Here is a 23,760-nt window from a genome sequence, read left to right as displayed (position 1 = left end):
CAAAGTGAATGAAAACTGCTGCATTACATTTTGGGAAACCAGACACAGATCAAACATTTCAGTCGAAATCCCTATTAAACACAGTGGGTGACATTTTATTTTCTGAATATACAGATATAATAAAGTCTATCATTTGGTTATCATCGACAAAAACCTGTCTCTACTCATTGACAAGTTTAGTTTCCACTTAACATTTGTGCGTGTTACCAACTCTTTTTCTGTCTTTGGCGCCTAGAAGACAGCCAGTCAGACTGTACCAACTCTACATATAGGGAGGTAAATAAATAACAAACGTGTCAAACGTGTTGCTTTCGTACATATATACCGCGACTAAAGATTTAACCTAATGTATAAAATCATTCTGTGTTATTACTTGTTAAAATTATGTCTATTCTCTTCACTATTGCGCGTAATTTGGCACAAGTTTATTGCTACAACCCTGTTTTCACATAGTGGTATGGTCCATGCCATCCCGCCCCCGCCGCCATTTTCCATGTTATTCTCGTTTGCTGCACAGTGTTTCACCCGTTTTCAATGCATTAATTTGTAATATTTGGTCGAGTTTGGGTTACTAAATTCCCGGCTTCTCCAGTTTAGTGGAGGAGGGGGGCTTATCTCCATATTCAGCCGAGGAGAGGACCTGCTAAGTCAGCCATGTATATCAAACAGGTAAGCTAACGACACCAGACGTGTGCATGTCGCCGACTATCACCCGCCTGACGTCGATTAAGCTGCTTTAACGTTACTCCACAGAGTTATTGTACACGCAGTACCAATGCTTTATGCACGGTCTAACCCTACCTTGACTGCTTAGTTAAGGAAAGTCGCACCAAATACCGCTACAGATGAAGTGGCTAGCTCGCTAGTGCTAGCCGGAGCTACCTGGATTAATCTCGTCCTCCTCCTCGGGATGCTAAGCTAACGCTACGAGGCTAGCGGAATTTGTCACATTTCTGTCGAGGTTGCACATTACTGCTGTTACATCAGATTAAATCACATATAAGTACACCTTTTAACAGAGTTATGGTTGTCTCACTTGTGTGTCTATCCGGTTTGCAAGCATGCAAACGCGTCTTGAATGAAAAATGGCCCGTACAGTAGCCGACAGCGGCCAAGGCCCCGGTTGTGATCGGGTATGATACATTTGAAGTTACACAGCTTGAGTTTAGTTCAGAGGGACGAGGTGTAACCATGAGTGGTTAATGTTTTCCTAACTATGAGGATGTGACTGTGGTCTCTGGTGCAGGTCATCATCCAGGGGTTCCGAAGTTACAGGGACCAAACGGTGGTGGACCCCTTTAGTCCAAAACACAATGTCATTGGTGAGTTTTGTGTTATTTTGTTTACTTGCAATAATATGTGGATGTACTTTGAATGATGGCACCTATAAAAGACTTGCAACAGCTCTGATCTGCAAAGCCAACAATGTTCAATTTTGATTGACGGTCAGAGAGATATTAATTTACCTATATGTGTATTATTAAAGTTGTTGTCTGTGCTAAATTGAGAGCTGTTTATAATATTTTATCCATCGAATATATGATATCAATAATAAACATCTTAAGTTTAAGTATAAGTAGATTTATTACCTTTTCTGACAGTGTCAACAAAAGCGGATCAGTTATAGACTTTGTGTGTGTCACCGTGCCTTCGTAATGTGTATTTTTCTGTTACAGTCGGAAGAAATGGATCAGGAAAAAGTAACTTTTTCTACGGTATGTGAGCCTCAAATAAATTTACCGTACAGTGGCATTTTTTTCTTTTTCATTTGGTGTAATTATTATTTCTTTTTCTAAAACTGTGCTTCGCCTCTGTTTTCTTAGCCATCCAGTTTGTGCTCAGTGATGAGTTCAGTCACCTGCGACCTGAACAGCGACTGGCCCTGCTCCATGTAAGTACAGTTCTCGGTGGCTGTTTTGAAAATGAAATGTCTCTTTGACACAGTGCTCGTAGAAAATCTTTGTTTGACATGCTTATGTTGACAAACATAAGCAGTCGATATAGGGTCAGCTGCAGACTCTACAGCTTCTGTTAAAATACAACGTTTGTGTTTATCAAAGGTGGAAACATAATGTGAAACAATATTAATGTTTTTAACTGTTGTGTGTTAAATATGTATTTTCTGTCTTGTTGCTGTAGGAGGGAACTGGTCCTCGTGTCATTTCGGCTTTTGTGGAGATTATATTTGACAACTCTGACAACCGGCTGCCGGTAGGAATGGCAAACATTTCATATTTATCCTATTACTGTAACTGCAGACACACTGATTGATAATTTTCAACTTTCAGTAAGCCTCTCAAATAATTCCTGACTGTGTATGTGATACATACTTAGTCTTGAGTGTTGAAGCCATTATAAGCTAAAGCCAGAGGTGTACTGTTATATTGGCATGCCGTCTCCCGATGTAAAGCCAGAGGTGTACTGTTATATTGGCATGCCGTCTCCCGATGTAAGCCTTAATGTGTATATTCACATTGTTCTATGTGGTGTTGGGTTTTTTTTCCTGCTAATGTCTTATTAATAGAGGAAATGGCACTTGTCTTTATAGCATTTGTGCTAAACCAGAATAAAACGTAACTTCCAAATTAGCCACAGAACAAAATAAGCTTTAAAAATGGGCAACCCATTGTACTGATGCATTGATACCAAGACTACAATCAATGCATGTGGAAAAGTGCCGGTCATGATACCACCTTTAAGTCAACATCCAACATATTCCAGGCTGCCAGTGCGACTGATAGATTATGCCTGTTTTATGTTGTTTACTTCATATTGAACTGTCCCCTCTAAATTGCTGATGACTGCTGACCACTGATTGTAGTCGCTCTGCCTCCAGTACACAGAGTGCTCATTATTCTGATGATGAAAGCCGGATGTTTCCACTGCGCTGCCAATCCAAAGCTTGTTTTTAACTGGGTGTGAAACTGTAATCATGCAGCCCGGTAATACTGTGACATAACCAGCCAATTCTGCTACATGTGTGATTCTGCTCTTGACCACTGATAAATCTCTCTCCCTCCAGATTGACAAAGAAGAGGTCTCCCTCCGGCGCGTCATCGGCGCAAAGAAGGACCAGTATTTCTTAGACAAGAAGATGGTGACGTAAGTATTTCTGTGGGTTAACTGTCCATGTAATCACAGAAAAAAACAACTTTGTGAATCCATGTAACCACTTGTTTGATGGTGCCTGTGATTGTTGCAGTAAGAATGATGTCATGAACCTCCTTGAGAGTGCCGGCTTCTCCCGCAGCAACCCTTACTACATCGTCAAGCAGGGAAAGGTAAGAAAGCGGTGGAGTCTAACTTCACTTGTTATGTAATGCACTTCAGTAATCAAGCAGTGCAGTAAAAAGAGAGCCAGTCATTTTACAAGTGTTACATACAATATAATCTGATTTAAAGATTAGTGTTCATTTGTAAAACCAGAACTTCACAGTATTTCATCACACGATGTTTGTGCAGATCAACCAAATGGCCACAGCCCCCGACTCCCAGCGTCTGAAGCTGCTGAGAGAGGTGGCAGGGACCCGGGTGTATGATGAGCGCAAGGAGGAGAGTATTTCTCTCATGAAAGAAACGGGTAAAAACTTCCTAACATCATTGTTTCACAGGTTAATATAAATTATTTTGCTATCGTCAGGCTGTTGTTTATATTTAAGGGATGCAGTCACAAAAATATGTTGCGCTGCTTAAAACTAAAATGTTTTTGTAAGGGTTTTACAGTGTTCATCAGTATTTAGGCAGTGAGTTTTTATGAGCATTTTAATGAAGTATATACAGTGCACAATGCCCAGAAACTAAAGACACGCAGCTATTAATTAAAAGTGTGAAATGAGACTGTTTTCATCTTGACATTTTAAGTTAGATAGTTAACATATCAGCAATGCTATAAACAGCATTTACCATTAAATTATCACTTGTCTTTAAAAAAGGCCCAGAAAAGTACGTGTGCCGTTGGTAGCGGTTTTCATTTTTAAAAGGCAACCGTGTGTGTCTGTGTGTTTCTCAGAGGGGAAGCGAGAGAAGATCAATGAGCTGTTGAAGTACATTGAGGAGCGTCTGCACACCCTGGAGGATGAGAAGGAGGAGCTGGCTCAGTACCAGAAGTGGGACAAAATGAGGAGAGCCCTGGAGTACACCATCTACAACCAGGAGCTGAATGAAACACGTGCCAAACTGGATGAGGTAACAAACTCAAGAAGGGGGGAAAAAAGATATATAAGATACGAACGTGTTAGACTTCTTGATTAGTGTTTTGGTGTCACAACACATCATTCAGCATATTATCTACACAGAATAATTATCTTAATTTGGTTCAGAGTATTTAAACAGCATTGTTGACAGCGTGTATACGGCCATTTTAAAGTTAGGTGGTATAAATATGTTATCCTTTTTTGAATACAAATAAAGAATCGAGCAGTCACTGCGCACCAAAAATGTGGTTTCCTTCTCTGTTGTGTTTATCTCCAATACTAAGACTTTCCTATTTTGTGTGGGTTTTTTCAGCTGTCCTCCAAGAGAGAGACCTGTGGAGACAAATCCAGACAACTGCGTGATGCTCAGCAAGACGCCCGGGACAAAGTAGAGGTAAAAAAAAAATCCCACCTTGCAGAAGAAATGCCAATATCTGGGATTGGGGATGAGGGTGAAAATAAACACTGTAATGATCATCTTTAGTGAATTATTAAAAATGGCATAATAACATTTGAGATGTTCAGTGTTTAAGTTCAGCAAATCGAATTGTGATTTATTTATTTTAACACCAGAATTGTCAGTTTTCTACTACTCTGACTATCTCGCACATTTTTAGTAAGATTCAAGTTAGATTGAACTTCCTCATCAGATAAACGTGATGTGTGAATCGTGACACTCGCAGTGGAAATTTTTTGTCAAGATGTGATTGTAAGGAGAGATGATGAATGACGTCACCCAACTTTAACCCATCTGCTTCTATCTGATATTGCATATATAATGAGAGATCATGAAAACGTATACAAATAAATGAGTAATCCGTTCAAACATTCAGAGCTAATGTGTTCAGCTCTCCTGACAGTATGAGGCTGGTAAATAAATAGACCAGTAACCACTCAAGAGGAAGTAAGTTGTTGTATTTACACTCCTTTCGAATTAAATCTCACAGCCTGTTTCTTTATTTTGGCTCCCGTTCTATAGGAGACAGAGCGTGTTGTGCGAGAGCTGAAGTCCAAGATCTCTGCCATGAAGGAGGAGAGGGAGCAGCTATCGGCCGAGCGCCAGGAGCAGATCAAGCAGAGGACCAAGCTTGAGTTGAAGGCCAAGGACCTGCAGGATGAGCTGGCAGGCAACAGCGAACAGAGGGTACGGAAGCCTCCCATCTGCGTCACTCTGCACACGTGATGCTGCACCAGCAACACATCCCCCTCCCCCTCCCCCTGCACCACCAGTTGTCTTTTCCTCGTTTCACCCACTTTACTCGCCCCCGTCACTAGAAGGAAAGAGGCGTACTTGTGCGCTACTTTTCAAGGATAGCGACCTTCAGTGGCCTCACGATTCTGTTGATTTGATCTGTGGATTTGTTTAAATTCACAGATTAATCATGCAGTGAATTAAAAAGACAAGTGGGTTTACCAGAGCCTATAGCAGTGTCTTAAATCTATATTAAGTAAAAATAAATAAATAAAAAATCCTAATGTTTACATTACAATAGGAATTAACAAATAGGAATCAATAATAAGAAAAACAAATCTGGCAAATGATTAGTTGTTGTGTTTTTTTACTTGATAATTCATTAATTTACAGAGTTATCACTGAATCCACTTCATTATTTAAATACTAATCAAAAAGCCCTTATTTGTGCTTTAGTGTCGTTCCTCTACTAAAACAAGAAGTTTGTTGTGTCCAGAGTTTCAGTGCTAAATCTTTCAGTGGAACATTTGCTGGGATGAACTGAGAAATGGAGGAAGCACCAGCCTGTGCATCAGACTCTTTGCCATCAGCTCCACTATACATCATTCCTGGCATGGGGCTGTGTGTACAGAGCTGGCATGGATCACTGTCCGTCCGTATGGCTTTGTGTTCAGTGTGTATTTGTGTGCACGTGTGAGTATGAAGACTATAATCATACATAACGGCTTTATTGGCTCAGTCTGTGTGTGAACCGTGATGGGTCCCAGGCTGCATGCTGTCTGTTGGTTGGATTAAGCCCACCTGGCGGCGGCTGGCATCGGCCAAAAGTTATTGGAGCAAAATGAAAAGCAAGGGAAGCAGAACTGCGTCACTCGCTGCTGATGATTCTGATTTGAGATGGCCTTGACACGAGGAGGCATGTAGAGGCTTTCATAACTTTGGGAAGCTACCATCACCACCCACATAGAAAAATCTGTCAAAATCAGTAGTCACCGGGCGGGACTGCTGTTGGGGAGATCAGGTGAAAACATTCCTAATGAAACTGGAGGAGGAAGATTTAAGAGTGATTTTAAAATCTTGACGCAAAGGAGACGAGAATTTTTTTCAGAGCGGGTTTACTCTCTGAAAATATTTTTACACGTATATTTTACTGTAAAGAAATCACACCAACACATTGAGTATACACATTTTTGGAGTCTGCCAAGAGTATGCTTTTATTTTCTGAATTTATATCCTGTACCGTAAAATATTCTGAAATTGTGTGGGATCTTTTCTCATCCTCTGTTGGCTGAAAGGCTCGAGTACTACATTTTTGAATAGTAATCAAGGTTCAAACCCCGTATGAATATGGCATATGAACATGATCATTTTGTTTTGCATTATTTGTGTAGAAATTGTGCAAACACTCAAATTGGTCCAAATGTTTACAGTTCACTGTTGTGGATACAATAATGTGGCAAGAACATTTATGGATGTAAGATATGGCCATAAAATATAAAAATAAATGTAGGTCCTTTTTTAAAAATTGTCCTCCACAGCTTATCCAACTTTTCTCTCCCTTTCTTCCTCTTTTCATCTCTCAGTTCAACATTTTGACAGTTCTTTGTAACATTGCCTGCTCTTGCTCTTCTAGAAACGCCTGCTTAAAGAGCGCCAGAAGCTGCTGGAGAAAATCGAAGAAAAGCAAAAAGAGCTGCAGGAGACGGAACCCAAATTCAACATGGTGAAGGAAAAAGAGGAGCGGGGTATATCCAGGTAGGGATGACTCATTCTCAGCTACGGTCCCTCGAGCAGCCGGTAGCCAGGTATAACTCGATGAGTCAGTCGTTACATTTTGAATGCATTTTGATAGCGAGAGATCAAGAGGTGGATGCCAATAAGATATTTATGGATTCTCCTACAAAGTAGTTTGATGTAAATGAGCAAAGCAAGACGTGCATGTGTAGACAAATGAAGAAACGTAAACGCTTGGAGTTGTTTAGTAGATGTGGCTTCCTGTGTGTACTTGTGATTTAACTTAAAACATTTTGTAACTCCCTCCATGGTTGCACCTCCTCCAGACTGGCCCAGGCTACACAGGAGAGGACAGACCTGTACGCCAAGCAGGGCCGTGGCAGCCAATTCACCTCCAAAGAGGAGAGAGACAAGTGGATTAAGAAGGAGCTGAAGTCTCTGGACCAGGCCATCAATGATAAAAAGAGACAGATCGCAGCCATTCACAAAGACTTGGAGGACACAGAGACCAACAAGGAGAAGAATCTCGAGCAGTACAGTGTAAGACGACACAAATGCTAATGCTCCAGTTGTCCTTGAAGATGTGGAGTTGAGTGGGGAATCTGGTTTGAAGACCCCTTTTTTTAGGATCAGTTTTAGTAGAACTGAACATACATGCATGCCTCTGCTGCTGTTTCCTTTTTTTTTTAATTAAAGATAATTCTAACATTGTGCAAACATCCAGCTCCTTTTCCAGAATCCATCAGGCGGCCGTTGTCATTTTTAAAGTAATAATTAATTAATTATCTGGTGGAACTGTGACTTCTTAGTTTGTTTTGAACTTTTGAATGCTACTTTATGATGTATTTGTCATGCCTCTGACCCACTTTCAACTTGTCTCTTTAGAAACTCGATCAAGATCTAAACGAGGTCAAGACCCGCGTCGAGGAGCTGGACAAAAAGTATTACGAAGTGAAGAACAGGAAAGATGAGCTGCAGAGTGAGAGAAAGTAAGAACATTATCTTTCCCTCAAACCTTCTAATGTCTTTGTTTCTACAGTTCAGCCTTTTCTTTTGCTCATGCTTTTCTTTATATATTGTATATAGCATGACATGATTTTAAATTTATCTTTATGTGAGTCATAACATCATCTTGCATTAAGACAAAGGTGGATGAATTTTGTTGTGGGTTAGTCGCAGTAATCTAATGAAGACAGCTGCTTTCCTGCCTCTTGAGGCACAACAAAGGGAGTGTTTCCATTCAAGCCTCTCCAGTTATTAATTGAGATGACACAGTTAAGGCGAAACGTGTTTTTGTTTCTTTTTTAAAACTGAATTACATTAAATTCAATAACAGAGCCTCATTCTTGTCACTGAATGAAACCAATTTCATGAATATGTGTGTGTTTGTCTGATATTGACTCCATCATGCACCTTCACTTCATTGTGCTCCATTGATGAGCTGTAGTGGGTGAAAAGGCAGCACAATGACAGCTTTGATAGAAGGAACACATCACGCAGACCCCACAGCTGCAAGCTGTTAGCGGTGGATGGTGAAACATGATGAATTGAACTAACATTACCTTAATGGAAACAAGAGGGACACTGTTTTGGCAGTTTTATTGTTTTAATTATTTAGATTTGACTAATTACCACAAATTAAGCAAATCTATGGTTCACTTGAGGATAATGGCAAACAAATATATGAATAGAAATGACTTGATGAAAATGAGGGGACTGAATACTCGATTCAATATTGCATGTATGCATATAATGAATTTGCAGTTATGGATAGGGCTGAAACTAACGACTGACGATTGTCAGCCAATCTTTTGATAATTCTTTTGATTCATTAATTTGTTCTTTGCTCCATAAAATGTAAGAAAACTCTGAAAATTCACCGACTGTGATCACTGGTGACGTCAGCTTAGATGTTCAATTTAGTCAGAGGATTAAAATAAATATTATTGTAAGATTCAAATTTGAGAAGCTTTTCTTAAAAATGACTCGGTACAATGAATCGGCTATCAAAATAGCTTGCGATTAATTTAATAGTTGTCAACTAATTGATGGATGACCTTGTTCAGCTCGAGTTATGGTTTGAGAATCATGTTGTGAAAGTTGGTGTTTCTCCTCACTGTCTTTCTCTCTCCTAATTCTTTTATTTAATCATGAATGATTTACATCAAAGAGATTTCTGAAGACAAACAATTTAGTAGTCTCCTAGTTTTTAGGGCATTTTTTATCAGTGACTGGCTTGTTTTTTTTGTGAGTATCATGGCCACAGTTTGGTTCTGGTCTTTCTGGTGACATAAGTGTAACAGTGTGTGATTGTCTGTGTCTATCCAGCTACCTGTGGCGTGAGGAGAACGCAGAGCAGCAGGCCCTGGCAGCCAAACGAGAGGACCTGGAGAAGAAACAGCAGCTCCTTCGAGCGGCCACCGGCAAGGTTCGTGTCACCGTACATGACTGCATAATTATTGATTGCATAACGCAGCTACAGGATACCTTATGCTTTTGTCTGAGGATTGAAATTCTTGACAGATTAATGGGGCACACACACTTCCCTTCCCTTTTTCTTATGAAGACATTTGTAAGCCAGACATAGACCTGCCATGCCACAAATCTATTAAACCTTCACACATGCGCTTACTCTGCGAACTGTACTGTGAGAGAGGAAATTTGCAAATGAAGATAGATCAAACCCCACGGAAATAAAACCTCTCTCTCCCGGTCGCTCGCTCGCTCGCTCGCTCTCGAAATGAGCCCACCTGAATACTGCGAAGGACTCACTTTGTGGCTCAGACAGTTGTTAGGATAAATATATCAAATGTAATCACTCATCTGCCTCGCTGCTGGCACCTTATCATAGCTCGCTAAATTTACATATGACTCACTCCTCTCTGCCCCCATCCTGTAACTGCCAGTCGTTTCTTCTGGGCAGATACATCAATCAAATATCACTTCTGAATAATGTCTGCCGAGATGAAAGGATGCTTTTTGTGGCTTCATGGACAAATATCCTGCATTTATTTTTCTTTCATTGGTCCCGACTGACTCATCCTGTCTCCAGCCTTTGATGGACTCTTATCTGTCGTCTCTCGCATTTTGTATTTATAGTGTACAGGTCATAGTGTTGCAAGACACAGCTTTCTCTTTCCATACAACAAATATTAGCTTCAGTGTACGTGGATGTGGCACAAAACAGGTTTCACAAATTCTTTACAGTGCAGGATTTCGTCTGCTAGGAAATCCTTTAACACGGTTCTTCTTTAGAAGAGATCATGGCTGCTTTTGGGTAAAAAAAATAATCAATATTTGTAGTGATAACGTAGGAACGTAAGGATTTGGTACGTTTTAGGACTGTATTAGGTGTGGTTGTATATACTGATATTGATGACATATCTGTGTGTCTTCTAATGGTAAGTGTTAGTGGTTAATTTTAGTATCAAAGTCAGTCTTTCAATTGAGATGAAACTCACTCCTCTTCTTTCTCTTCAGGCTATTCTGAATGGCATTGACAGCATTAACAAAGTCCTTGAGCATTTCCGTCGAAAGGGTATCAACCAGCATGTCATCAATGGTTACCACGGCATCGTCATGAATAACTTTGAGTGTGAGCCCGCCTTTTACACTTGTGTGGAGGTGACTGCTGGCACCAGGTAAGAGCTCTTTAAATAACCAAAAAAAAACAACAAATTTTCACTGCTAACTTTTTGTGTCACCGCCAAACATTTTATTTTGTACATTCAGTGATATACCGACATTTGTCTTGTTTTACGACCCATCTGCTTTCATGTTTTCCAGACTGTTCTACCACATTGTGGAGACTGACGAAGTCAGCACCAAAATACTAATGGAGTTCAACAAAATGAACCTGCCTGGAGAAGTCACATTCCTGCCCCTGAGCAAGCTGGACGTCAGGGACACCGCCTACCCAGAGACCAACGTAAGGAACAAGCATTAATTGCATCTGATACTTTTTGTAGGTAGTAAATTTAGACTCTGACCAATTATTGGTATAACTCTTGAATAAAATAAAAGAACATGTATTCATGTGTGTTTTTAGAAAAAAAAAAAAAAGATACCTTGAGGTTTAACAACAACAACTATGGTGCTTACTCTTATTTAATCCTCTCTGTGGGAGTACAATGAGTTCCCTTGATTTTCCCAGTTACACAAAACATACAATATTCCACTGTTACACATCTTACAACAGACTTTTGTTTGTTTGGTTTGTAGCATTTACCACTATATTCTTACCAATGTGTTCTTGCCCCCATAAGGACGCTATCCCCATGATCAGCAAGCTGCGCTACAGCTCCAACTTTGACAAGGCCTTCAAGCACGTGTTTGGAAAGACCCTGATTTGTCGCAGCATGGAAGTTTCAACCCAACTGGCCAGAGCTTTCACCATGGACTGCATCACTCTGGAGGGTACGCTGACCTGTGATACACAAGCACGTTAGATAGCACTACCACAAGAAGGTAAAAGAAGAGTGGCAGCTCTCACAAGCAGTGCCAAACAAACAGATCTGTTGATTTTGTAACTGTCAGCGAGTGGGCCCTCAAGTACATTTTACATTGACAGCATCAACAAATTATTCAATTTTGCTGATGTGTCCCTGTCAGAAAGTGTAGCCAATGCTTCAGTTTTTACTGCGTAATGGACAACTCTTTTGTGTAAAACCTCTTCTCTTGAGGTCAAGACAAAAACAAGTTGTTGAAGTATGAGCTGTGTAATTGTTTGAGCTATCTACTCTGTCTGAATGACACTGTCTGCCCTTCAGTAGATCTTGAAGGTTTTGGCAGTGTCTTCTGATGACACACTAAACAAGGTTTTTTGTCTTACCTTTTGTAACACTAGATTAATCTTTTAGGACTATAAGTCATTATAATTCTAATACGGTAGAATCCCTTTATCTCTTCTACACTGTGTTGTGACCTCTTAGGTGACCAGGTGAGCCACCGTGGAGCTCTGACCGGAGGCTACTACGATACCAGAAAGTCTCGTCTGGAGCTGCAGAAAGACATGAGGAAGGCCGAGGAGGAGCTGGGCGAACTGGAGGCCAAGCTTAACGAGAACCTGCGCAGGAACATTGAACATATCCTTTCTATTAAAACATAATGTGTTTGTTCAAGATAAAATGTATGATTGATGCTCACAGGAAATGTTTGGCACCTGTGTCTGCTGATATCTCGTCGTAGATTAGAAAAGTCTAACTCAAAAGTGAGTCATGCGATTTCTTTTAAAGCTGTGACAATTTTGTCAAAGAGACCGATTTCCCCCCAATTGTGTGAAATGTGTTGAGTCACATATGAATACCAAATAGTTCTTACATCTTACATTCTGTGGGGTATACAGGAAGTACATGACATTAGAGGAAATGTCTCTACATTTTGAAATTAAATATTCATCTTTTTAATTGAACTAAACTGACTTCATCCCCTTTGAAATATAATATTTATTAACATTAAAAATAAACTGTAGGCACATTAGCATTCAGCTCCTGGCTCCAGGACACATCATTGTCATGCACAGTCAATAATAACTCTCAGACAACTGTCATTTTCAAAGAAATAATTTAATTCATATCCTGCAGTAGAGTGTGTGAGCCTTTCATCTATGTAAGAGCTCTATTGAAAGAAGTTGTAACACCCCTGAGTGCTGCCCTCACTCAATTACAGAGCGGCGTCACATGGGTGAGCCTGAATTTTAAACGTGGATTAAATTATGTAGCTACCTCAGCCGGCAGGAGACCGACTCGGATGCAATGAAAGCGTCTAATCAGGTCAAGAGGGATTAGTGTATGTTAGGTCATATCAGCCAGAGCCCTGACTCACCACTGGACAGCCCATGAAGGCAAAACAGGCAGATCAGAGAGGATTTGTGTATGCGTGTACGGCGTGTTTATGGATATGGTCACTTCCTCCCAGGCGTGATTATCCGTGTGTTTGCACACCTGTGTGAATGTGCGTAGCTTCTCGCTCAAGTGTATGCAGGTTAATGTGTGCACCTGGTGATTACGTATGTGTGAGTGGGCAAGGTGACACAGATGACTGAGCTGATGACATGACGCTCGTCCGTCACTTATTCAGCAGTGAGTCAGAGGCCAGATCAATTCTTTAAAAGCCTCTTGTTGTTCATTTACCACCTCTGCCCTGTCGATGAGCATTAGATTACACAGATGTACCTCACCATGACTGCTGTTTTAAGTTCGTTTTGTAACCAACATGCAACCCCATGGCAGTAGAAGTATTGACGTCATGCAGAAGGCGCACTTGCAATGTGAATGCTCATACCCGATAAATCTCTCATCGTCTTGGTGACATGAGATGCACCTGATTCATGTTTTAGTCATGACGGTCGGAGTGGCCGTCACTGAGACATGAGATCAATGCAGAATCATTCAATTCAGGGCAGTTTGTGGCCTGATATCAGCGATTCCTATCCCATTAATGTTCTCCATGTGCTTTGTCCAACAGGCAGGGCAGACCTCTGACTTTCAGGAGCTCTTTTAAAATCAGCAGATTGATTGGCTTCAATGTTAATGGAGTCCTTTTGAACCTCAGAGGCACAGAGGAGTGTTTTACTCGTGGACAATCAATAAGCTTGTCTGTAAAATTAGCTTAATGATGAGTATGCATTAGTAATGACAGTCTTCCCTTCGACGCCTAGTCTAGTTTGAGGGCAAATACAGTATGCAGTTTCAGCAGTCTTGAGTAGTGTGCAACAGTCAACAATCATTCGTAATAAGCACCGGCTTATAATTCCTTAATTGCTGCCTCCACGCATCAACAACGAGATTGACCAGCTGATGAACCAGATGCAGCAGATCGAGACACAACAGAGGAAGTTTAAGGCCTCCAGAGACAGTATTCTGTCTGAGATGAAGATGCTGAAGGAGAAGAGGCAGCAGTCCGAGAAGACGTTCATGCCCAAGGTGATTACATACAGATGTTATCACAATATTATAATTTAATCTGTTTTTCACAATCCATGTCTGTGGTTCAGCCAGTTTGTGTTACTGACTCTTTGTCGCCCTTTCTCCCTCTCCAGCAACGCAGTCTCCAAAGTCTGGAGGCCAGCCTCCACGCGATGGAGTCCACCAGGGAGTCACTGAAGGCTGAGCTGGGTACAGATCTCCTGTCCCAGCTCAGCCTGGAGGACCAGAGGCGTGTTGATGATTTGAACGACGAGATCCGTCAACTGCAGCAGGTCAGCAGGAGGATCGGGCATAGATGTTGTGATCTAAGTCTGTTTCTATACACAGAATCTGTGGCACAGTCTCAAAATAAGTTCAGTCTAAGTCAGTCGCAGAGATTTCTGTCTCTGGTTTGTAGATTTGTCTGAGACAGAATTCTACAAACCAGAAACAAAACATTAATTTAAAACTATCCTAAAAAGCTACTTTTCACTACACTTTAGTTATTAAGGACCAGTGCTCCTCTACTTATATTTGAATTCAAAAACTTATTTAAAAAAAAAACATTTTTAATTTTCTGTGTTATTTATTATTATTTATCACTCACCAAAAATGTATAATTAGTCATCCAGATTTGCAATAAACTACAATGTCGTTATTTTAATTCAGGCAAAATGTATTACATGAGTTTAAAGGTCCTGTCAGCCTTTTCTGTCCCACGGACCGGGTTGGAAACCTTTTTTAAATAGCAGCATTAAGCTCAAACACTGCACGCATACACGCCCCCCATCTGCTAATGCGTAGTTGCACACCTCCTGTCACCTACACTTTGTTGTTTCCTGTCTCTCTTTGCCTCGTGCTAGTGCATTCAAATGACCTGACCGAGGTGAGAGTAGCAGGCAGCAGCTGTGAGTGGGATGTTCCTGTGATCCAGTGTTGCCTCCTCTTTCTCTTTCACTGCCAGCTGCTCGCAGCTCTCACCTCAATGAACTCTCAGCCATTCCTGCTCTTGTTGCGCAACGGCTTCGCCCCCGCAACACGGAGCCTTTCATGTATGGTCCTGCCGTGTTGGCGGTTGTCAAATTATATTACCTGCGACATAACACTTAAGAGTTATTCTTATCAAGGACATAAGTGTTTGCGTACCACTTGAGAGATGCCGTAGATATTAATTAGAGATTGCGTATATATGCTTTTTTTTTTTTTTTTAGTCCAGAGTGTAAAGTGCATATTGTCACATTAGAGCAGATGATGCCAGCCAGATATAATTTATATTATTGCTAGAAATATTCACATTTTTATCACTCTGTGGCAGCATTCTTCCATCTGATACATGGGACAACAGGGAACTGTATCAACAGTTCTTAAATATTGAGTTACTGGGAATGTACTACTCATGTCTTGTTTGTCTGTGCTTGGCAAAGATCTGTCAGGATGAACCGTTTGCATGTTGTGTGTTAACATGTTTATCCACCCACAGGACAACAGACAGTTGTTGAATGAGAGGATCAAGCTTGAGGGCATCATGACCAGAGTGGAAACATATCTCAACGAGAACCTACGGAAGCGTCTCGACCAAGTGGAGCAGGTACATTGTCTTATTACACGTCCCAGAAACATGGCACAGTATGGCTCTACATATAGAATATTCTTTTCTATAACGTAATGTCAGATCATCATCATCATTTGCACAAACACCAAGTTCAAGGTTTTTTGTTTGCAGCTGCTAGATGACCCTCTTTTTGTATGTCGCCTAAACGCAGGAGCTAAACGAACTGCGAGAGACTGAGGGAGGCACAGTGCTCACAGCCACAACATCTGAGCTGGACGGCATCAACAAGCGTGTGAAAGACACTTTGGCTCGATCAGAAGGTACGCATTGTACTGGAAGTACAACGCAGGGATAGTGGGGGGAGCCTTAGGGAAGACTGCTCGTAAGCAGAAGGTGAAATTGTAAAATCTACAAGCTGAAAAATAGTTTTAAAAAAAAAAACACACTTTCCCTACAGGACCCCCAAACAAAACACAGATCCCAGTTCTTCCTTCTGGGTTGGTTTAGTGTTGGTGAAGACTTCCAGTCCAAATGATATACCTTGATTAAAAGACAGCTGAAATAGAGGGTGTGTTGTTGACATCAAACACATTTGAAGTTGTTGAGCAATCACTCTTTGAGTTTGGTTTGAACTCGCGGAGTCAGTGTGAACACCGCAGCTTTGCACGTGCCACGTTTATATATTAAAAAAAACAAAACACAATCACCCACAATGGTTCGGAGTGAAGACGTATGATGGAATGATCATACTGTGAAACATGGTACTCTCGGTTAGTACCACCAGCAGATGGAGAAAACTGCTGTGATGTGTTTGACTCAGAGTTTGTATAATATGTTGTTCCAGAGTCAGCTGGGCCAGGCAGTTGTATAAATGTTCTAGTGGTGCTGTGACTCAGATGAGGTTGATTGAGTGCAGTTGTCAGAAAAGCACTTGTTCCTGAATAGCACTAATTTGCATGGATTCGTATTTAATCACTGTCACTAACTTCTTGAAGACACATTCACACCATGGACTCGTTCTTAAGTCGGCATTATATTCAGTCATTTGTTCCAAACTCTTTGCATGTCAATTTTCCATTCATTGTTCAGAGAACAATCTGATTTTCTTTTCTCTTTCTTAATGAAGTGGGAGAAAAAGCCTCCACGTTAGTAGGTTGTTGATGAAGGCTCTAAAGCTCACTGTTCTCTAAGCGGATGGGGATGAAACTCATGAATCAAAAGAAGGGCTGGCTGCATCACCACTTTTGAAAAGTAACTTAAAACCAGAGAATCTAGCCTGTGACAGAATATTTCTATTGTCTAAATCATGGACATAGCCACTATGTGTATGCATCTCATTCATCTGGAATAAAACACACAACTTCTACCACACCCCTCTCACCGCCTCCTCCAATAACTTCCCCAGATCTGGATTCTCTGGTTGACAAGACAGAGGGGGAGATCAAGGACCACATCAAGAGCATGGAGCGCTGGAAAAATATCGAGAAGGAGCAGAATGACGCCATTAACCACGATACCAAGGAGCTGGAGAAGATGACCAACAGGCAGGGCATGCTGCTCAAGAAGAAAGAGGAGTGCATGAAGAAGATCAGAGAGCTCGGCTCGCTGCCCCAGGAGGCCTTTGAGAAGTACCAGACCCTCACACTCAAACAGGTACACACACACAACACACAGTGCTTAATGATGATGGTTTGTGCCGACTGTGTTTCATTTGTCTACCAGGCGACAGCAGCATTTTGAGTTTATTTATATTTTACAGTAATGTGAATCATATCAGGTCAAATCAAGAATCTAAAGATTTGTGAAGTCAGGTCCTCATATGAACAGTTCAACAGTTGTTCTGTTGTTTATACTGATTAGGGCTCCCACGATTAGTCTGTTAGTCCCACTTATCGCCGACGGACAAAATCGTCGACAACTAATTTAGTAGTCGATGCATTGGTTTTTTTTTTTTACTTTGCTTTTCTCTCTGCGGCTGCAGCTTCCACTGCCACGTCTGCCTTTCTGTGTCACACACACACACACACACACACCCCTACGCACATGCACAGTAGTGGTAATCGGCGTCAGGCCTGACTGTACCGTAAATGATACCATAACACAGACCCTCCAGGAATTCACGATGTTGCGATTTGCAACTTCAACGCAACTTCAGTGAATCCCCATGAATTCAGGGCGGTGTTGCAATTTTAACCAATTACCGTGATTTTTCCGCAACTTCCGCGCAGTCTGCCCGGGGGATTCAACTCGGTGGGTCAGGGACGGCCGTACGGTGCGGGAGGATCCCCTCGGGGACCTCTTCCCCGCGCTGGCTGGCCCCCGCCGAGCGCATTTCCTCTGGGTTGGCATGGAAAGACTCGGGGGCGAAGGTGGCTCCATCCACGGTTAGGGTTAGGGTCATTTACGTATGATCCGATAATCTGTGATTAGTCGACTATCAAAATAATCGTTTGTGGCAGCCCTACTGACCATTAAAAGTCCAGTGTGTCAGATTTTAGGAGGCTCCGTTTACAGAATATGGCAAAAGTGGAATATAATATGCATAAGTGTATATAATCACCTCATCTTTTTGTTACTTTAGAACGAGCCTTTCATATCTACAGATGCTGCAGGTTGTCTTCCACAGTCTACCATGTTGTGCACTGCCATGTTTCTTCAGTAGCCCAGAACAGGCAAACCAAACACCGGCTCTCGACAGGGTGTTTCATGTTTTTACAGCCACCATAGTTTCCTCTTCATGCGTGGAACAAGATGCCACCTACAAACTGGTCCTTTTTTTTCTTTTTTTTTAAAGAAACCTTTCAATGAAAATGATGGGGGACAAAATGCACAATCCTCCATCTGTGTGTGTGTGTGAGATGTTTTCCACTGAAATCGTCTCTCCAGAACCAATATGAACAGGAAGACTGGTTACAGCAAGCGGCCACTTGAGGGCATTGTAACAAGTGGTAAACACAACACTGACCTACTGTCTCACGTTTTCTTATCACAGCCAAGTTGTTATGCTGAATGCGTTTGCAAATGGTTGTCTATGCACACATCCAGCTGACACACAGCGACACATTCATATCGTTTTGTATTTCGATACTGTCCAATACTCACCAAACTGCTGCCCTTTAACTGCAAACCACTGTAGTACGTTTAATCACTGGTCCCTAAGTTGGTCTGTCTGCTCTGTGATGGTGGGTAGATGTGTACTTTGTGTTAATCCAAGCTCTTTGCTGAAAACAACAGTCTGCTGCAGCTTAAAATGAGGTTGGAGAGCGTTAAAACTCAACCAGAACAGTACATTTGCTTACGTGAAACCAGAACAAGATGATCAAACTCTCTGTATCACCGAGGGGAACTACATAAGGCTGATAAGTCTCTGTGGGATTGTCACTACATTACACTTGGTCACTTGAGCAATTGTTGATATAAAAAAAAATAAGTGCAGCTTTGAGCCTCTTAAGTTGTTGGGTGCTGTGAAGGCAAATTATCAGAGTGCCAGAAGTTTAGAAAGCCAGACCTGTCTTCCACCTTGTAGACGTACCAGTCCCCTTAACGTTTTTGTTACCGTAGTAACTTTGACGCTAAAGACGTGACAACAGCAGCACTAACAGTAGATTAAGAAGGTCAACTGAAGGTCAGTTTTCTGTGCATCTCTTACTGTCTGTGCGCGGACACATACGGAGATAGACCCAGGTCTAAGGAAAAAGGCCTCAGGACTTCACATCACATCCCACCTACTCACCAGTGACTCAGACACTAGTTAGTGCTTCTGATTTTATTTTTATTTTTTAGTCGACTGCCTCTGGGAGCACAGACTGAGTTGAGTGGACACGGTTGCATCTTTCATAAGTGTCTGAGTGTGTACTCGGTGTGTGTCTGTGTGTCATCTCCCCTCCTTAACAGAGCTGAAAATAGCCTCACACTTTCTCATAAACACTCCACATAGTTAATCTTTCTCCACAGGACTCTGCTCGGGGGCAAGATGGTGCCATTGATTGCAGAAGTGGATGAGAGGGCCAAGTAATAATGGCACTTGCTCATATTCCCTTGGTCGTTAGTGATTCAGATGGATGAATTTATAGTTTGAGAGTTTGGAGAGTGGATGTCACTTTTGAGCGAGGCTAATCTGGTTCTTAATTAATCAGGTCATGCCTCTTCAGATATGAATAGAATCCAGCCACATACTTGTGCAGAAATGCATAATGGATCTGAATTTTTGTCCCTGTTTAAATCAACAAGTGGTATCATTACACCCTCACAAACTTTATGTCACGATCATGAGAAACAGATTTGTTGGCAGCATTTTGTTTGCATATTTTGGTGGAGGAAAAACAGATCAATTGTGTCAAATTTGCAGATGTAACAACAGTAAAAATGGAAAGTTTTCTAAACTTTAGATGGGAAATGTTTTTCCCTGTGTGTATATATCTTAAAGCATTATATAGTAACGATAATGATAAAGTGTATTTTAAAACATCTTTACCAGGAAAATTAAGCAACCTTTTTAAAAAATACAAAACAGTCTTAGTAATATGGATAAGAATGAAATAAATAATCATTCAGTCATCATTAATATACATAAAAGCCACATTATATACTAAACAAGTAGTCATACTGTCAGCCTGACTTCACTTGGAGCTAATCATGTTTTAATCTCTCCTTTTAACAGTTGTTCCGAAAACTGGAGCAGTGCAACACTGAGCTGAAGAAGTACAGCCACGTCAACAAGAAAGCTCTGGACCAGTTTGTCAACTTCTCTGAGCAGAAGGAAAAGCTGATCAAGCGTCAGGACGAGTTGGACCGCGGCTACAAATCTATCATGGAGCTCATGAACGTCCTGGAGCTGCGCAAGTATGAGGCCATCCAGCTCACCTTCAAACAGGTACGTGACAGGCCCTGTTCATATATCCATTGACATCACAATCTGATAAATTATTATCCTTGATATTTATCCTCCTAGTTGAACTTTTAGACCAAAATGTTTTTCTTCTGTCTCACATTGGTTGCACGTTTTCTACTCTCACTGATGCGACCAATATTCACTCAGCGCCTCTTCTTCTACATTTTCACCCCACCAGGTATCGAAAAACTTCAGCGAGGTTTTCCAGAAGCTGGTGCCAGGTGGCAAGGCTACGTTGGTGATGAAGAAGGGCGACGCTGAAGGCAGCCAGTCTCAGGACGAGGGTGAGGGCGGTGCAGACAGTGAGAGGGGCTCTGGCTCACAGAGCAGCGTTCCTTCAGTGGACCAGTTCACTGGAGTCGGCATCCGGGTACAGTTATTCATTTAAATCTGCTTTTAACAGTTATTGAACGTCATTTCTGACACGTATTCTATATATATATATGTGTGTTTGTTCCATGTGTCTAATAACACATCCTCTCCTCTCCTGTGTAGGTGTCGTTCACAGGGAAGCAGGGCGAGATGAGAGAGATGCAGCAGCTGTCTGGAGGTCAGAAGTCTCTGGTGGCTCTCGCCCTGATATTTGCCATCCAAAAGTGTGACCCTGCTCCTTTCTACCTGTTTGATGAGATCGACCAGGCCCTTGACGCCCAGCACAGGAAGGCTGTCTCGGGTAAAGTACTAGTATATACAAATATACAGCGCATAGAGAGGGTTAAATGATTTTCACACGTGAATTTATTTCCCTGAATAGCAACTAAAATAGTGGCGTTGTTCAGTTTGATTCAGTTTTGTTGTGTCTGATTTGACATATATTGCTGCAGTTTGTTTGAAAATTGTGTCGTGTCCCATTTCAGACATGATCGTGGAGCTGGCGGGCCACGCCCAGTTCATCACCACCACCTTCAGGCCTGAGCTGCTCGAGTCCGCCGACAAGTTCTACGGCGTCAAGTTCAGAAACAAGGTGACAAAACCTGTCCACGTGGATTCGTTCAAGTTGAAGCTGAACAGATGAGGTTTCCTCACACATAGACCGTGGGGGATCTCAGCTGTGTCAGGACGATTCTCAGAAATCTATTTGAATAATTAACAGATGAAGGCAAAGGAGAAGTGGCTCAATATGGCAAATGAAAAATATGTTGTAAATATATTTATTCTGTATAACACTGGACTTTTTTTTAGGTCAGCTGTGCGTCATAGTAACAATGGAGACAGGGCCCAAACCTCCAACTTGCTGAAGCGTTCTTAAGCAAAGTCATTTTATCCTTCAGTATTATAATTAAGTTTTCCTGTAGGGTTAGGGTTAGGAAGGACAAGGATTGTCTGTGCAAACACCAACCTGATACAACTCATGCTTCTGTGACATTGTGACGTTAACTCCACTGTAGTTTAAAAAAAAAACAACAACCAAACATTAAAACCTTACTGATGCGTTGTCTGACATACCGTGTTCCTAAAACATCAAAGACGCAGTTTAGAGTTGTTTGAGATTAAATTGAGCATTAACACGATAATGAGGTGTCTGGGGGGGAAAAAAAAGTAAATGTAAGTAAATGTTGTGTGTCAAACAAAAGTTATTTTACTAACAGCTTTAGTCATACTATGGTTCACCTGACATGGCAGTTAAATCCAAAATGGCACCTATGTCTGCCATCGTCACCATTGTCCTTCAACAGTCTAAATGCCGATTGAAGAAATGTGAAATAAGAAGAAAAGAACTGAAAAATGATCCCCGTCCCCTGAGCTACACTTGTTGATTTGTTGTCACAGGTCGTTTTTTTGTGTAAATGAAGGTTGGCAGTGAACAGACACGCACAGTTTTCCAGCCACCAGCTAGTGTTAATTTCCCTTGTTGCTGTCGCTGCTTTCAGTGCCGTGATTTCAGTTTCTGTCCTGGACAATTTCTCCTTGTAAACCAGCTTTTTGTTCTGCTGAGCTGCCTGAGTGAAAAGAACATTTTTCCTCTTGAGTTTTTTGAGGTTTCATAACAAATGATTACTGATTAGTCAGAGCAGCTGAAATGGGAGCATTGATTGGTCATTAACAGTGTGTGTGTGTGCTTTTTTTAGGTGAGTCACATCGATGTGATCACAGCGGAGCAGGCCAAAGACTTTGTGGAGGATGACACCACCCATGGTTAATAATCCTCGGCTCTTCATCATCCTCCTCACCCCCTCCTCGTCCTCCTCCGCCGCCTTTACAGTGCACTGCGTAGCTCAAAGCCTTCCACATCAGGGCCCAAAGACAGAAATATCTCACTCAGTCCAGTTTGTTTTTTTTAGTTCTTATGCTAAAGATAAACAATGCAGCACATCTAAGGTTCTCAGTCCATCTCTGAGGCTGGAAGCTGAATTGGATATGCTGTTTTGATAACGTTCAATCGTTGACATCATTACAGGCTGATAAAACTACAAATTTGAGAAAGAATGTGGTTCTGTTGACAAACCGCAAGCAGGTAGTGTTTGTTTTTTCACATTTCCCTGCTTTGCCCGACGACAAACAGAAGTGTAGTTCTTTTACACTGAAAAGAAAAAAAACCTCATTTTGTCCTGAAGCGAGAACCTGTTACCTTTCTGTGTTACTGTGTTCTGACAGTAGTTTTGAACTGTGATTTGGTACTCTGTCATTGAAAATGGGAAGTGCCAGAGACGCTCTGAAAGGACACAAACCTTCAGGACCTTTTTCAGAAATCATCTTGTGTACAGCTGAGATTGTTTTGATATGACATAAATAACCGATACCTTAAAGCTCGGCGGAGATGGGAGGGTCTTAAGCTGATCTGGATTTTTGTTTTTGTTGAAGAGTTTTTGTTCACCCTTGTTTCTGTAATGTATACTCTTTATACTCAAGCAGTGCTAACTTCTACTATCTGTCATAACACATGACTTAAAATGTTCAAAGGTTGTGGTTCCTTTTTATGGTCGTTTACTGTATTGTGTAATTTCCTGTTTTTAGGTCATTTAAATATATGAAAGGTTTAATTCCAAAACAGCAGAGATCTATTTTGGAAATCAGCACAGCTCCCAGAATTTGATCAGTCGATATTTTTAAAAACAGAAGTGATTCAGTGGTGGATAATCTATTTGGGTCTTGAGATGACTCATGTAACTTCAGTAGTATGCCAAGTCGTGCTTTTCTGGACTCACTCTTTCTTAAATTTGCTCACTGGATGTTTTGTTTGGGATTAAACCGCTCATATGTTATACCTAGTTTCAAAATCTGATTTTTAAATGTTTTGGTCTCTTTTTATGTAATTAGAAAACTTACAAAAATAATAAAAGATTTTAAAATAA

At 41.2% G+C, this 23,760-nt stretch overlaps 1 protein-coding gene across 1 annotated transcript; it reads left to right on the top strand.

Annotated features, from left to right (window-relative positions):
* The first annotated feature begins 471 nt into the window (after positions 1 to 471).
* On the top strand, positions 472 to 23,760 carry smc3 (structural maintenance of chromosomes 3). Its single transcript, XM_019272118.2, has 29 exons — positions 472 to 669; positions 1,247 to 1,322; positions 1,677 to 1,715; positions 1,824 to 1,891; positions 2,140 to 2,211; positions 3,023 to 3,102; positions 3,203 to 3,281; positions 3,463 to 3,580; positions 4,010 to 4,185; positions 4,507 to 4,587; positions 5,173 to 5,337; positions 7,019 to 7,140; positions 7,446 to 7,659; positions 8,005 to 8,108; positions 9,448 to 9,547; positions 10,600 to 10,760; positions 10,906 to 11,047; positions 11,385 to 11,535; positions 12,051 to 12,203; positions 13,891 to 14,042; positions 14,159 to 14,317; positions 15,505 to 15,612; positions 15,788 to 15,896; positions 16,982 to 17,229; positions 20,237 to 20,449; positions 20,646 to 20,837; positions 20,963 to 21,140; positions 21,325 to 21,431; positions 22,537 to 23,760. The coding sequence occupies exons 1-29, from the start codon at positions 655 to 657 to the stop codon at positions 22,606 to 22,608; spliced, it is 3,654 nt and encodes a 1,217-aa protein (XP_019127663.1). The 5' UTR covers positions 472 to 654; the 3' UTR covers positions 22,609 to 23,760.

Source organism: Larimichthys crocea, chromosome X (genome assembly GCF_000972845.2).
Source record: "Larimichthys crocea isolate SSNF chromosome X, L_crocea_2.0, whole genome shotgun sequence".
NCBI classification, from domain to species: domain Eukaryota; kingdom Metazoa; phylum Chordata; class Actinopteri; family Sciaenidae; genus Larimichthys; species Larimichthys crocea.
This window is presented reverse-complemented; position numbering and strand designations above follow the sequence as displayed.

Coding starts and splice junctions, on each gene's coding strand:
- smc3 (XM_019272118.2), top strand. Junction 11,536..12,050: donor GGACTGCATCACTCTGGAGG/GTACGCTGACCT, acceptor GTGACCTCTTAG/GTGACCAGGTGAGCCACCGT. Junction 14,318..15,504: donor AGATCCGTCAACTGCAGCAG/GTCAGCAGGAGG, acceptor ATCCACCCACAG/GACAACAGACAGTTGTTGAA.